Source organism: Phacochoerus africanus, chromosome 4, assembly GCF_016906955.1.
Source record: "Phacochoerus africanus isolate WHEZ1 chromosome 4, ROS_Pafr_v1, whole genome shotgun sequence".
NCBI classification, from domain to species: Eukaryota; Metazoa; Chordata; class Mammalia; order Artiodactyla; family Suidae; genus Phacochoerus; species Phacochoerus africanus.
In genome coordinates, this window is record NC_062547.1 from 131214296 (window position 1) to 131230725 (window position 16430).

General features: G+C 36.4%; 1 protein-coding gene across 1 annotated transcript in view; it reads right to left on the minus strand.

Moving 5' to 3' along the window:
* The window catches only part of FBN2 (fibrillin 2), a 219281-nt gene that overhangs the window by 101807 nt on the left and 101044 nt on the right, over positions 1–16430 (minus strand). The window contains exons 9-10 of the mRNA XM_047778547.1: positions 2821–2973; positions 552–785 (exon numbers count right to left, since the gene is read on the minus strand). Coding sequence (XP_047634503.1) covers positions 552–785; positions 2821–2973 — 387 coding nt within the window. The remainder of the gene's footprint in view (positions 1–551; positions 786–2820; positions 2974–16430) is intronic.

A 16430-nucleotide genomic window follows, 5' to 3' on the forward strand; every position in this document is an offset into this window, starting at 1 on the left:
GCAAGGTAGTTATTTTAAAAATAATGAACTTAAATGTTAAGCACACCAATGCCAATTCTGGCTTGAAGCCCACAGTTCTCAATTTCTTAAGTTATTCAACAAAAAAAGGGTGAGGAAAATAAAGATATTTCATTATAATATTTGTATAGGCACAGAGCACGACTTATTTAGTTTATCTCAGCTAAGAAACAGTCCTGGAAAAATATTCAAGGTGTGTATGATCAGGGCAGCTGCAAATGGCCAAATGAAATACACTGCGACCAAAAAAAGTGCTCTTTAACGGTGTGATCTGGACTTAGGACTACTACCATGCTGTCTATTTTCAGCGAGAAGCTGGGTCACTCATTCTTTTCTCCAATTTAGAAAGTTTATAGAGCATAAAAATAATACTTTCCTAAGATTTTATTACATCGTTTCAAGCCCTAAAATACGTTTCTCCACACAGACACACAAGTAAACACACACACACTATCATTTAGGGAAAAAGTTAGATATTATAATATTATTTAAGGCAGAAAACTAAAGAGTCTACACAAAAAGTGAACACTCACTTAATCCAGTGATGATGGGCCCTTGTCCCCCGGCCCCTACACCAGCTCCCCCAACACCAGGAGAAAAGCCATTCCCTCCAGGAATGGGGATGAAGCCTGTCCCTCCTGGACCATAGCCATTGCCATTGCCACTTGGAGCAAAGCCATTTCCCCCAGCGCCTCCAGGTCTGGAACCAGCACTCCCTGGAACTCCTCCTATTGGAAGTCCATCCATACAAAGTCTGCGATATTCCTCTTAAAAAAAAAAAATTCAGTTAAACACAGATGGATTTTTGTATAAAAGGCAATTTACGTATCATAATAATCATTTTAGGTTATCTATATACAGAAATGAATAAGTAAGTTATTATTTTGATAAAAATTTTCAATGCTAGCAAGACCAGGAAAAAATAATGATCTTTCAGAAAAAATTAAACATCATATTTTAGCTTAGCTGCATAACCAAAGAATCATCTCTATATACACATGGATTTTATGTACTTAAATGCAACTCACAAAATTCAAGGTATAATTCTAAATGCACAAAATTTAGTTGAATGGATGCAAATTAAACTTTTAAGTAATTCATTGTGTACACTTGGTTTTACTTAAATCTCTGTGAGTACTGTACCTACATATCTTATCTCTTTTCTTCTCTTTAAAGGACTAATATGGCTTAAGAGTAATTTTTTTTTCTAATGTGGATTTTAACATAAGATAGTTTTTTAGTAAGCTTTTAAATCTGCTCATTATCTTCCCAAGTATCAAAGCTGAGGGAAAAGAAGCAATAATACAGTGACTGCCTTACTTCCTTAACTGTTCTCAGAATTAGGTCACCATGTAAGAAAAAATGAAAACTGAGAATTCCTGCTGTGGTGCAGCAGAAATGAATCTGACTAGTATCCATGATGACATGGGTTTGATCCCCGGTCTTGCTCAGTGGGTCAGGGATCAGGCATTGCAGTGAGCTACAGCGTAGGTCACAGACACAGCTGGATCCCGCACTGCTGTGGCTGTGGCTTAAGCCAGCAGCTCTACCTCCCATTCAGCCCCTAGCCTGGGAACTTCCATATGCAGCAGGTATAGCCCTGAAAAAAAAAAAAGGAAGAAAAAGAAAAAATGAAAACTATTTAACTCAAGTAATTGTATGAGTATTAATATTTCTATTATCTATTACTAGTGGAAAGGTGAGTTTCCAAAATTTTATACCATGCATTAACTCTGCTTTAAAAATTTTTTTACTACTCAATTTTGGTATTTCATGGCTTAGAGATTTAGAAAGAACGTATCTTACTTTTTTCCTGAAAGTCCATATAGATACATATCTTTATAAACCTATTTCAAAAAGTTTATTTTTCATAATATTCATAACATAATATAAACACAAGAGAGTAGCATATTCTCAATATACCTTTATGTGATAAACACTTATTGTACTTTACTATGCATATTACATTAATAAGAGGAACTACTTTTTCTTCATCTAAAGTACTTCCTGGTAAAGCCTCAGTTATGCAGCAGTTAATACAGCAAAGCACATGAGAGGGCTCCTCCTACCCCTATATTCTCAGTCTTAAAGGTCATTAGAAAAGAGAGGTTAGATCTTTAAGGACTGGGACACTATAAACTGAAGGTATTCTTGAAATAAAATATAAATGAAGGCCAAATTTGTTATTCAAAGATATTTAAGCTCCCAAATTAGATTTTATAACAATGGAAATACTGACATTCAAGATAATTTTCAAAAATACTTGTTTAAAGTCCAATCATGATCAGGTTTTAGGATTTTTTTTCTAACATTAACAAATTGGATATAATAAAAACAAACCTCAAAAACAAAACAAAACAAAAAAAACAAGGAGTTCCCGTCGTGGCGCAGTGGTTAACAAATCCGACTAGGAACCATGAGGTTGCGGGTTCGGTCCCTGCCCTTGCTCAGTGGGTTAACGATCCGGTGTTGCCGTGAGCTGTGGTGTAGGTTGCAGACGTGGCTCGGATCCCGCGTTGCTGTGGCTCTGGTGTAGGCTGGCGGCTACAGCTCTGATTCGACCCCTAGCCTGGGAACCTCCATATGCCTCGGGAGCAGCCCAAAGAAATAGCAAAAAGACAAAAAACAACAACAACAACAACAAAAAAAAAAACAACCCCCACAAAACACCCAAGTCATATTGAATACGAACACTAAGAGGAATGCAAATATAACTTGTCTTTAAGGAAAACACCAAAGTACATTATTGTTACTAATTTTCCTAACACTGTTTCCTGAGGAGACTAGCAGACAGCAGCTCACCAGAGCCTCTGACAGGACAGGCTTCAGGAATGGTTCCAACGCCCCAGCAGCGGCCAGGCTCACAGCAGCATTGTGATTTTGTCATTCTGCCTGGAAGCTCTTGTGCGCAGCGGCCATTCACCAGGCCCGAGAAACACGTGCCTGTTCTCTGATCTGAATATGTGAAAATAAAATAAGAGGACGAGACAGAATTACCTTGAGTTCTTACATCAATTATTTCATGTTTTAAGAGGCTAAGTGAATTATTTTACTTAATTTCTATTATATCTACTTATTCTTTTAATTCCTATTACATATATTCATTGCTTTACTTACTTTACTGAGCACCTATGCCATGCCATATCCCAGGCACACAAAAATGAAAGACATGAAGCAGACATGAGTTCACACTGCAGTGAGAAGCCACCTACAGACAGACCCAGAGGTAGCTTGAGGGAAAGCAACCACCAACCTCAACCTAGATTGGTCAGTCACCCAGCTGACCCAGAGGTGTGCACGGTTGTTTGTAACTGAGATACTGTGGTTGTTGCACAGTAATATCAGACTGATGCATGTGCTAGTAGAAAGGTTTGATCAGAACAGCTCCTTTAGAATAGTGACATCTAAGCAAAGACTTTAATAAGGTGAGAACATGAGCCATATAGTTACTAAAAGAACAGCAGTACAAAGAGAAGGAAAGAGAGGTGTTTGATGTGTGTAAAAAATGAGGAACCAATGTGACTGGAGAAGAGCAGGCAGAAAGGGGAGTAGGAGGTCTGAGCTCAGAGGGGTCCAGGAGGCAAGAGCATGCAGAGTCCCGCAGACCATGGGGAAGGGCTTTGGGATTTTATTTGGAGGGTCAAAAAATGTGACTCTAGTTTCCCTATATATTATTTAATATTTATGAAGATGTTTCCAGGAAGTTTTGTCTGTAACCATAAGAAGAAAGACATACCACAACAATTAGGAGCTGCATGTCACTAATGAAGATGAAACTATTAATTACAAATAATGCTATTATCAGGTGAGGCCTAAATTTTTTGCAGTGTATAGGCATTTAAAATATATTATTTCCTTGAGTAATTCCCATTGCAGCACAGCGGAAATGAATCCGACTAGGAAGCATAGGGTTGCGGGTGTGATGCCTGGCCTTGCTCAGGGGGTTAAGGATCCAGTGTTGCCATGAGCTGTGGTGTAGGTTGCAGACATGGCTCGGATCTGGTGTTGCTGAGGCTGTGGTATAGGCTAGTGGCTACAGCTCCAATTAGACCCCTAGCCTGGGAACCTCCATATGCTGTGGGTGTGGCCCTGAAAAGACAAAAATAAATAAAATAAAATAAAATAAAATAAAATAAAATAAAATAATAAAATAAAATAAAATAAAATAAAATAATAAAATAAAATAAAATAAAATAAAATAAAATAAAATAAAATAAAATAAAATAAAATATATTATTTCCTTGAATGGTCCAAAGTATACCTCGATTGCTTCTATGCTATTATTAAGTAAATGAATTGGCTTTAACGTACTCCATGTACAAATCAGAACATCTTCCATTCCCCAAAAGAAACCCAGTATGTTCAAAAGCAAAGTACTAAATTTGATGCATGCGTGCATGTTTAAAGGTACTGCAGATGCTTCATAAATGTCACAAGTTGGGCTTGGTAAGGCTTGTCACTGGGAATAATTTCATGGGTAGGTTTCTATTCTTAAGAATGATCCAGGAGGGGAGTTTCCGTCATGGCTCAGAGGTTACAGAATCTGACTAGGAACCATGAGGTTGTGGGTTCGATCCCTGCCCTTGCTCAGTGGGTTAAAGATTGGTGTTGCCGTGAGCTGTGGTGTAGGTCGCAGATGTGGCTCAGATCTGGCATTGCTGTGGCTCTGGTGTAGGCCGACAGCTACAGCTCCGATTGGACCCCTTTCCTGGGAATCTCCATATGCCACAGGAGCAGCCCTAGAAAAGGCAAAAAGACAAAAAACAAAAAACAAAGGAATGATCCAGGAAAAAAGTGTTTAGGTATTCATTCCAAGAACTCAAAGTATCATATTCCTAGATTTACTTAATTGCTACATTCCTCGAGAATAGGACATAAATTAATCTAAGCAAGTCCTAAATTCTTTACAGTAATCACTGTTACAAAACACATTCAGGGCTACCTGGTAGAATGAATGTACTTATCTCTTCAAGACTCTGTAAAGAGAGGGCCAAACCACAAAATTTGGAAAAAGAAGAGAAAAAAAAGGAAGAGTCATGGCCTTGACTAGGATATCCAGTTTTACACCAAATTGTTATTAACTGTTTGATTCTCTGACTGTATTTATCTCTTCCTCCCCATGGAAGAGGGTTGATGGTAAAATTAAATGAAACAATATATGTTCTATTCCCAGCAGAAAGGTTTATTAGCTACCCTGAGTTTCCCTCTCAGCTGAAACACCCTGGATAAAGTATGAAAATTTATTTTTAAAAATACACCTTTCGGATGACATGAAATAAAGGGAAAAAATAGTCTCAAAATGAAGTGACAACAAGAACCTGAGGAGGTAAGCGCACACCTAGGTTTCAGTTTAAGGGCTCTTAGAAAACTCTGGAGATTTTGATTTTCACCTCTGGTAGTTTCACAGGGACCAGAGCATAAGAAATAGAAGCCTAAGGGTGGGTCAAGATGGCAGAGGAGTAAGACATTACACTCCTTCATAGAAGCAGCCTTCCAAGACTACAGTTTCACTTCCCTAAACTCACAGAAAAAGAAAAACATAAGCAAGATGAAGAAGGTCAGGGACCATACCCAGTTAAAAAAAAAGAATTCACATGAAGCAGCAAACAATGAAAGAGACCACTGCAGTCTGAGAGACACTGAGTTCAAAAGGGAGATAGCGAAAATACTGAAGGAATTAAGGCCGAATATCAAGGAATTAAGAGTGGATATGAACAGTAATGCAGATTTCTTCAGAAAGGAACTAGAAAATGTAAGGAGGAACACAGAAACATTAGAAAATTCATTTGCAGAGATGCAAACTGAGATAAGGCACTAAAGAGCAGAGTGAATAATGCAGAGGAATGAATCAGTGACGTGGAAGATAGAGTAACGGAAATCACCCAATTGGGACAGCAGACAGAAAACCAAAAGAAAAAACACGGAAGCAATATAAGAGATCTATGGGATAATATAAAGCTAGCCAGTCTACGCATAATAGGAATTCCAGAAGGAGAAGAAAAAGAAAAGGGGATTGAAAATATATTTGAAGAAATTATGTCCGAAACCTTTCCAAATCTAAAGGAAACTGATACCAAGATACAGGAAGCACAGAGGGCCTCAAACAAGTTGAACCCAAAAAGGACCACACAAGGCATATTATAATAAAAAAGGCAAGTTAAAGATAAAGAGAGGGTTCTAAAGGCAGGAAGAGAAAAAAAAAAGTGTTAATTATAAGGGAACCCCCATAAGGCTATCAGCTGATTTCTCTACAGAAACACTATAGGCCAGAAGGGAGTGGCAAAATTATTTAAAGTGCTGAAAGGAAAAAATTTACAGCCTAGAATATTCTATCCAGCAAGAATATAATTTAAAATAGAAGGGGAAATAAAGAATTTCTCCAACAAACAAAAGCTAAAGGAGTACAACAATAGTAAACCCATTCTAAAAGTAATACTAAAAGGACTTCTCTAAATAAAAAAAAAGTAAGAAGAAATAGGATGGAGGATACCACAACTGGAAAGAAATCTCCTAAATAAACCAGCATACACATCTAAAATAGGAGGAAAAAAAAAAAAACACTACTGTAAAAGTGATGATAAATACAAGGAAGAGCAAAAGGACAAACATGAAGATGTTAAAAAAAGACTTTGAAATCACAGAATGTGGGGAAGGAAAGTAAAACATATGGATTCTTTTTGTTTTTTAAATAATGTGTTTGAGCCTATATTACTATCAGGCTAAAGCAAGTAGATACAGGAAGGGGTTAACATACTTAAAAAGCAGGGCAACCACAAATCAAAACCAAACGTTACATTCATAAAAACTAAAAAGAAAGGTACTCAAGCATAAAATAAATGGAAACCATCCAAGCAAAAACAGAAAACAAGGTTTAACATGGCAATAAAAATGTATCTATCAGTAATTACCTTAAATGTCAACGGACTGAATGCTCCAATCAAAAGATACAGAGTGGCAGATTGGATAAAAAAAGCAATAACCTACAATCTGCTGTCTACATGAGACTCACCTTAGAGCAAAGGACACATATAGATTGAAAGTGAGGTGATGGGAAAAGATATTTCATGCCAATGGGCAAGACAGGAAAGCAGGAGTTGCAATACTCATCTCAGACAAAATAGACTTTAAAATGAAGGCCATAAAGAAAGACAAAGAAGGACACTATTTAATGGTTAAAGGATCCATTCAAGAAGAGGATATTACAATCATCAATATATATGCCCATAATATAGGAGCACCCAGATACCTACAACAAATACTAACAGACATAAAAGGAGAAATTGATGGGAACACAATAACAGTAGGAGACTTTAACACCCCACTGACATCAATGCACAGATCCTTTAGACAGAAAATCATTAAGGCAACAGAGATCCTAAATGACACAGTAGAAAAGTTAGACTTAATCAACATTTTCAAGACATTACATCCAAAAAAAAATCAGAATACACATTCTTCTCAAGTGCACATGGAACATTCTCAAGGATTGATCACATATTGGGGTGCAAAGCTAACCTTAACAAATTTAAGAATATAGAAATTATTTCAAGTATCTTCTCTGACCAAAATAGCATGAAAGTAGAAATCAACCATAGGAAAATAAATGAGAAAAAACTAACTACATAGAGACTAAATAACATGTTACCAAAAAACCAATGGGTCAATGAGGAAATCAAGAAGGAAATTAAAAAATAGGTTGAGACAAATGATAATGAAAACACAACCACTCAAAATCTATGGGATGCCACAAAAGCAGTGCTCAGAGGGAAATTCAAAGAAATACAAGCCTTCCTTAAAAAAGAAGGAAAATCTCAGATCAACAACTTAACCCACCACCAAAATGAATTAGAAAAAGAAGAACAAACAAAACCTAGCCACAGCAATCAGACACACAAAAGAAATAAAATGTATCCAAACTGGAAGAGGTAAAATTGTCACATACAGATGACATGATACTATATTTAGAAAACCCTAAGGACTCAACCCAAAAACTACTTGAACTGATCAACAAATTCAGCAAAGTAGCCAGATATAAGATTAACATTCAGAAATCAGTTGCATTTCTGTATCCTAACAATGAAATATTAGAAAAGGAATTAAAAATACAATACCTTTTAAAATTGCACCCAAAAAAATCAAATACCTGGGAATACACCTGACCAAGGAGGTGAAAAACTTACAGGCTGAGAACTATAAAACATTAATAAAGGAAATTAACGAAGATGCAAAGAAATGGAGATTTCCCATGTTCCTGGGATAGAAAAATTAATATTGTAAAAATGGCCATACTACCCAAAGCAAGCTACAGATTCAATGCAATCCCTATCAAATTACCCATGACATTTTTCACAGAACTAGAAGAAACAATAAAAAATGTATACGGAAGCACAAAAGACTCAGAATTGCCAAAGCAATCCTGAGGAACAAAAACCAAGCAGAAGGCATAACTCTCCCAGACTTCAGGCAATATTACAAAGCCACAGTCATTAAGACAGTGCGGTATTGGTACCAAAACAGGCAGACAGACCAATGGAACAGAATAGAGAACCAAGAAATAAACCCAGACAGCTACATTCAATTAATCTTCGACAAAGGAAGCAAGAATATAAAATGGGAAAAAGACAGCCTTTTCAGCAAGTGGTGCTGGGAAACCTGGACAGCCACATGTAAATCAATGAAACTAGAACACACTGTCACACTACGCACAAAAATAAACTAAAAATGGCTTAAATATAAGACAAGACACCATCAAACTCCTGGAAGGGAACATAGGCAAAACATTCTCTGACATCAACGGTGCAAATGTTTTCTTAGGTTAGTCTCCCAAAGCAATGGAAATATAAACAAAAATAAACCAATAGGACCGAATAAAACTGACAAGCTTTTGCACAGCAAAGACAATCATTAAAAAAAAAAAAAAACTACAAAAGACAACTTGCAGAATGGGAGAAACTAGTTTTAAACTATGGAACTGAAAGGGCTTAATCTCTAAAATATACAAAATACTTGTACAACTCAACAGCAAAAAAGCCAACAACCCAATTGAAAAATGGGCAGAATACCTGAAGAGACATTTCTCCAAAGAAGATATACAGATGTCCAACAAGCACATGAAAAAATGCTCAACATCACTGATTATTAGAGAAATGTAAACCAAAACTACTATGAGGTACCACCTCACACCAGTCAGAATGGCCATCATTTATAAGTCCACAAATAAATGCTGGAGAGAGTGTGGAGAAAAGGGAACCCTCCTGCACTGTTGGTGGAAATGTAAATTGGTGCAACCACTATGGAAAACAGTATGGAGGTAACTTAGAAAACTATACATAGAACTACCATTGACCCAGCAATTCCACTCTTGGGTATATAACTGGACAAAACTTTCCTTGAAAAAGACACATGCACCTGCATGTTCATTGCAGCACAACTCGCAATAGCCAAGACATGGAAATGACCTAAATGTCCATCAACAGATGACTGTATTAAGAAGATGTAGTATATATACACAAAGGAATACTACTCAGCCATAAAAAGAACAAAATAATGCCATTTGCAGCAACATGGATGGAACTAGACTCTCACCCTGAGTGAAGTAAGTCAGAAAGAGAAAGACAAATACCATATGATATCACTTATATCTGGAATCTAATACATGGCACAAATGAACCTTTCCACAGAAAGGAGAATCATGGACATGGAAAACAGACTCGTGGTTGCCAAGGGGGAGGGAGTGGGATGGATTGGGAATTTGGGGTTAATAGATGCAAACTATTGCCTTTGGAATGGATTAGAAATGAGATCCTGCTGTATAGCACTGGGAACTATATTTAGTCACTTATAATGGAGCATGACAATGTGATAAAAAATAATGTATACATGTTTGTGTGGCTGTGTCACTTTGCTGTACAGTGGAAAATTGACAGAACATTGTAAACCAGCTATAATGTAAAAAATAAAAATCATTATGAAAAAGAAAAAAAAAGAAAAGCCTAGATTCACCCCTCCAATACACAATGTAATAGGAAATTCCATCATAAAGTAGGAGTCTCAAATAGCTATATCCTGCTTATATGGCTCATGTAGAGGAGGGCAGCTAAATAACTTGCCTGTTTCCACCTCAGCGCTGGGTGAAGGAAAAAAAAAAAAAAAGATTCTTCCTAAGAATCTTAAACCACAATCACAATTTCTCACACACAATTTTGATATCAAAATTACTGTATTAGTATTCATAAAAATTTCAAAGGAAGAATATAATATAAAGAGGTTTCCACATGGGGATATGGCAAGTAACTCAAAAAAACCCAATAAAATAGAGGACTTAAAGTTGACATGCATCTCAAAGAATTCCCACAGATAAAGTTCCAAGAAAAAGGAGTTGCTAGCAATACAGCAACAAACTAAATAAGTAAATAAATAACACACAAAGAAACAAGGCTCAATAAAAAAAAAAACTAGCTGAATAAATAATAGATATAAGACACTGGAATGGTCAGACCAATTCTGAAAATAATTTTATAATAATTAAACATTAATGAATAAATAATATTTAACTTGTTTAAGGCAATTAAAAATATAAAAATGTGAACAGGGAAGACAAGCCCATAAACAGTGAAAGAACAGACTTTCAAGAATTCAATGAAACTTCTATAAAAGAAGAATGATCATAACTGAAATAAAATGCTTAGTGACTGTAATAAACAGTAGATGAAGAGAGAATTACTGAGCTGGAAGACATAGCTGAATATATTATTTCAGTGTAGTTCAGAGTCAAAAGAGACGGAAAATGTTAGGAAGAGGTTGAGAAGTATGTAGGTGAGGGTAAAAAGATAACTTGCATGGAATAAAAGTACTTGAAAGTATAACAAGCAGATAGTAGGTGTGGGGGATGGGAGAGGCAACAGTCAACATATACAAGTTTACAACTTTCTAATGATGTAGAAGAGAACCTCAGATCTAGGAAGTCCAATAAATTCAAAATGGGAAAAAAGAAAAAGAAATCCATAGCTCACAGCATCACTGTGAAACTGCAGAACAACAAAGAAAAGTGAAGATATTAAAAGCTAGAAAGAAAAGACAGATTACCTGCTAAGGAATGATGTTTAAATCTATCACTGACTTCTTAGCGTCAGTGGATGCTAGAATACAATGGGATGGTGTCTTCTGTGTGCTGTGATAAAATAACTGCCAATCTGAAATCCTGAACCCCAAGAAACCATATTTTCAGAGGGAAATTAAGGTCATTTTTGGGAAAACGTAACAGAGAAAATTTTCTACCTAAAGATTCTTGCTGAAGGAAATTTAGAAGAGCCGTTTTAGAAAGAAAAAAAAAAAAAAAGGAAAGGATTCCAATGGAAGGTTTGAAATGTACAGAGGAAAAAAAGAGGGAAAATATTTTTAGACACATGGACAAGCACTAAAATACCAACCAGTAATAGCAATGATGAATTTGTTGCAAACAGGGAGTGGCAATCATCTAGGATCTTCTAAAGCTGAGAGGGGGAGATCAATGTGCAACCATTCTAATGCTCTTTTATTGTTTAGACGTGGGTAAACATACATATTAATTTCAGGCTTTAAGTTACATATGCATCTTAAAGCAGCTAGGAAAATCACTGAAGCCACAAAAATAAGTATGTAAATTCTAAATAACAGAGGAAAAAAAACAGGGTGTGGGGAAGGAGAGAAACCTGAATAAATCCAAAAGCAAGATAAATATGAAGGAAAAAGGAGATAACAGAAATAAAAACAAATAGATCAGTTACTATATTAAATACACATGAATTTAAATATCAATTTAAAAGACAAATATTTTGGGATGATACCATCAAAATTTAGATTTAGGCTGTTTAAAAGAAACACATTTAAAATGAAGCAGAAAGCTTGATAGGAAAAATATCCAATCAACATATATTTTTACTTTCCTTTCTAACTCACAAAACATGATGCAAATTAATGTAAAATGGACCAAGAGAAAATACTTAGACCAAGAAGGAAAAAAAAAAACAACAAAACTTTAGAGTCATGACACATCAAAAAAGAGTTCATATATACACACTATAGAAAACAAATAGGTAACAAGACCCTACTGTACAGCATGGGGGAAATCTACTCAATATTCTATAATAACCTATATGGGAAAAGAATCTGAAAAGGAACACATATATGCATAACTGAGTTAATATGTTGTACACCTGAAACTAACGCAACTTTGTAAGTCAACTATATGGTAATAAAATTTGTTTTCTTAAAAAAAAGGTTTAATTCACCAGGAAAATAGAATACTAAAGTAGAAAATAGAAAACATTCATCACCTTATCACATACCATCAAAAATACATAAAACAAACTTAAAGAGCCACATAGAGAAACTGAGAAATCTATTATCAGAGTGGAACATTTATACGACCCTTTCAGTAAATCGATAGACACAGTAGACAAAATTCAGTAGCTCTAGAGCAAATCTGAACAGTACAGTTAACTGAATATATATATCCAACGACTGGAGAAAACACATCTTTTTCAAGTCCACATAAAAGACTGCAAACCAGGGAACCCTCAGGGGAGGAGAAGGTGGTGGGAGGAGGAGAAGGACGTGTGGCTCACCTACTCCCGCAAATCCAGGGAACCCCTCTTAGACTTCTAAACAACTCAAGGGCCAAATACAACACACACTAGAAATACGATAATATGTAAAAAAACTGAGTAGGGGCTCATTAAAAATCTGTACCAGTCCCAGATGTGGGGAGTCTGCAATGGTACTATGAGGAGTTCACAAATCTATACTAATACTGAACATTGCAATGCGAATGAAAAAGTGCCTCGTAACATGTAGCCACTACTCTAATTCCCATTTATGGAGATTCCATTGTGACTACCAGAATATAAATTCATTTAAAATCATTACTAATTATCTAGCGGTTTTTCTCATTATGTATTTTCTCCAAGATATTTACTTATCATGCGTGGCTCTGAAAACATTTATGATGTTAAAGAGGGGTTTTCAAATTCAATAACCAATTAACTACTGTCCTACACAGTGTGGAAACCTCTGGACAGTCCTAAGAAAGGTCCTGGAGGAAAGAATGTCATTGCTGAGAGGGTAAAGGGGCAGAAAGAGAGGACTGGAAAGCATATCATAACTTTTTTTCATAAATTCTATGATTAGTCTCTTCTAAGAATACCGAAGAGGCAAACAACCTACTTCCAATTCTTTGTGTCAAAAACATATCAGGATGAGACACAGACACAGTGTATTGTGATGCCTTACAGTTAAGGTCCCTCCAAAAATACCTTTCAAAAGCAAAACAGTGGCTGAAAGTTACATCCTCTCCTTTGGATATCTGAATCACATGGTTCTCAGAAAGTATTATGTTGGAAATGCGTCCCGTGGAAGACTAAAAAGAGGCACTCTACAGTAAGGCACGTGGTCCCTTGAAACAGGGAGTTACTAGGAACAAATGCAGATGAAGCATATTTATTATATCATTAGGACAAATCCTTCTAATGCCTGATATATGTTTAACTGCAGGACTGTTATGTCGTGAGTAATGAAAACACGTCTATTCCCTTAATAATCTCCTATCACCCTCAGCACACTCCCAGAAGAAGGTTTACATTAAGTCTTATTTAAAGCCGTGCTGAGAATGAGGAAGCAATTCATCTCTTCTGATTAAAATATAAATCTATCTTCAAACCAAATAATGGTACTCTTATCAGAGTTTGTTTCATGGTTTGACATTTAGTCTAAACTTGATTTAAGAGAACTAATGGTTAATTATACAATGTGATGAAAACTTGGTAGAAGTTGGGGGGGTTGTACCTTGAGAAAAATGTCTCCTTGCTGAATAAGCTTTGCTCATTAAAAATGAAGGGGTCAGCCAGAAAACACTGACGAGGTTAGCTCTGGTCAGAAGACTAGCTATAGTAGATGTTCAGTAAATAGAAACCATTATCTCAGACTCATCCTCTGATGCTGGAGGCCAGCACACACCTTTCTGAGTGTCTGGCACCAATCTGAGTTCCACCTGATTAATTCTGCAGATTCCTGTTGTTTTCATGTTTCCATTATGCGAGACTAAATAGGACTAGGAGAAACAAGGCAAGAAAGTGAACCACTGTGGCTCCCTAGTTTACTTCTTCCTTTAAAACAGTGAAGATTTTCTTCCTCACTGTTTAACCTTCTCTTTCTAGGACATTCCTTCTTAATTAAAACAACTGTCCTTGTTTCACCAGTCGCCTTTTATAGGATTTTGTGGTTAAAACTAAAACACTATTCAGTATACCACTCCATCCCTCTCTCCCCTTCTCCCTTCAGTTAAACATTTTTGGGAGTTTGGGGCTATCCTTTAAGCAAGTGTTGCAAATGCACACACATGTAATCAAGACCCATACCACCGAGAGTGGTGCAGAATGGCTTATCCAGACCATCACTCTATTCCTGATCTGAAGATCTTCCTCATTCCTTTTAAACAGTTTTTTCCCCCACTGATTTTTGTCTCTGTCCTTCCCCCCAAATCCTGATGAGCTCTCACTGTCTTCAAGATATGAAACTCCTTCGCATGACAGCTAAGAACCTCGGAAATGGAATCTTCATCTTAACCCATTCTTCCTATTCTATCTCCAACTATCTTCTTACCCAGTGCTCCTTTCCAAACACGTTCTTCTCACCGTCTCCCCTGCCCACTCACTGCAAGCATCTACCTGCAGTGCTACTTCACCCTTCTCCTTGCTCAGCGTGGCCTTACTCCTTTGTTTAGCTTCCATCCATCTAGCGAAGTTGATATCAGTGCTCATTTCGCTGAGAATTTTAACTACAATAATCAGGCCTTTCTTTTAGACTTATAGCATGTATGCGCTAGGAAATTATTCAGCAATCAATTACTCACTGCTCAAACTTTCTCTTTTGTTATTATTTTTCACATGATGTTTTTGGGTTTTGTTTTCTCAGGATTACTCCATGGCAATACTGTGCACTGAAACTTGCAAAGCTCAAGGAAATGCATTACTTTAAGGATTTCTAAATGCTCACTCTCATTTTCTGAACTTCACTTGCTGCTGACTGGCACTTTCCAGTCCCTGCTGTTGGATCCCTCCAGTTCTGTGTACACAACAACAGTAGCTGGCACATGAACTTGCCTACAGAGTTTGCTCACTGCTACTTGTCAACTCATTACTGACTCATTGTTGACTGCCAGTCACTCTTCTTGCCCATATGGCAGTGTGAAAATTAGGTATTAATAAAGCATGGATATTACAATCACACTGAATTACAAATTACATAAGGGTCATTAGATTGTGTTACAAAAACGCTTCTAAGAAAAAAATTACTAGGTATGGTTTAATTCTTTTAAGAAGTGACATATGTCAGCACTCTTTGTTAAAAAAAAGAAAGCTGTTTCCTGGATATTTTAAAAACCTGATGGAAAATTTAGCATAAAGTGAAATGGGGAAACTATCTTATTTTATAATTAAAATACCCGGCCATACTCTCCTGCCGCCATACTCTCCTGCCGTATGAAGCCATTTCCTACACATAAAAGAAAAAGGCAGCTTATTGATGCTTTGTAATGTTGTATAGACTCAGGATGTTTTCATTAACCAGAATAAGGAATTAGGGCAGCATTCAGTATGCGCCACTCTTAGAATAAAGCTACAGATAACACGCAGTTTCCTACTCAAGAAAAAGTTTTGAGTTCATCCAACTCATTATTGTTAGTATATATGGTTATAAAATAAACAGCATGGAAATACCTATGACATATTTAATTCAATCGTAAATAAATTCAATCTAAGAAAATAGACTCAGACTTGAAAAAATCAAAGATCTCTTTCATATTAAAATGCTAGATTTAATTTTTCATATGTGGAAAACACTACTGATTTTTCATTTATGGAAAACACAAATGAAACATTTATTCAGAAATTTTTTATGCTGCTTATGTAATTTTAACATTGGTTTTAAAATATCGGAATGTCATTCTCCACCTTGGTAAGGGCTTTCCTCTGTTCCTGGGTGTGGCTATTGATTCTGCAATGCATAGGGGCTCCTGCGTACATAGTATTGCCTGTGTCTCAGCTCTCTGAACCTCAGGCAGGATCTCTTACCTTCTGAGCACCAGGGACCATGAGTAACATCATATCATGTACAGCAGGATGCTGAATGATGCAAAGCATTTATTAACTAACAGGAAATTCTTACAGTCAATAGCAACTCACTCATTCATTTGTTGGTTTGCCCATTCATCCAGAGATTTATTGAGCCAAAACTTCTATGGAAGAAATTACAAGGCACGGGGGCCAGAAGGCTGCATAAGGCAGGACCAAATGGTGCTCACCGTCTGGTCAATGAGTAAAAGTACAAGTATAAACCCAGAAATGAAGGCAAAAAAAAAAAAAATACTACGGGAAGGG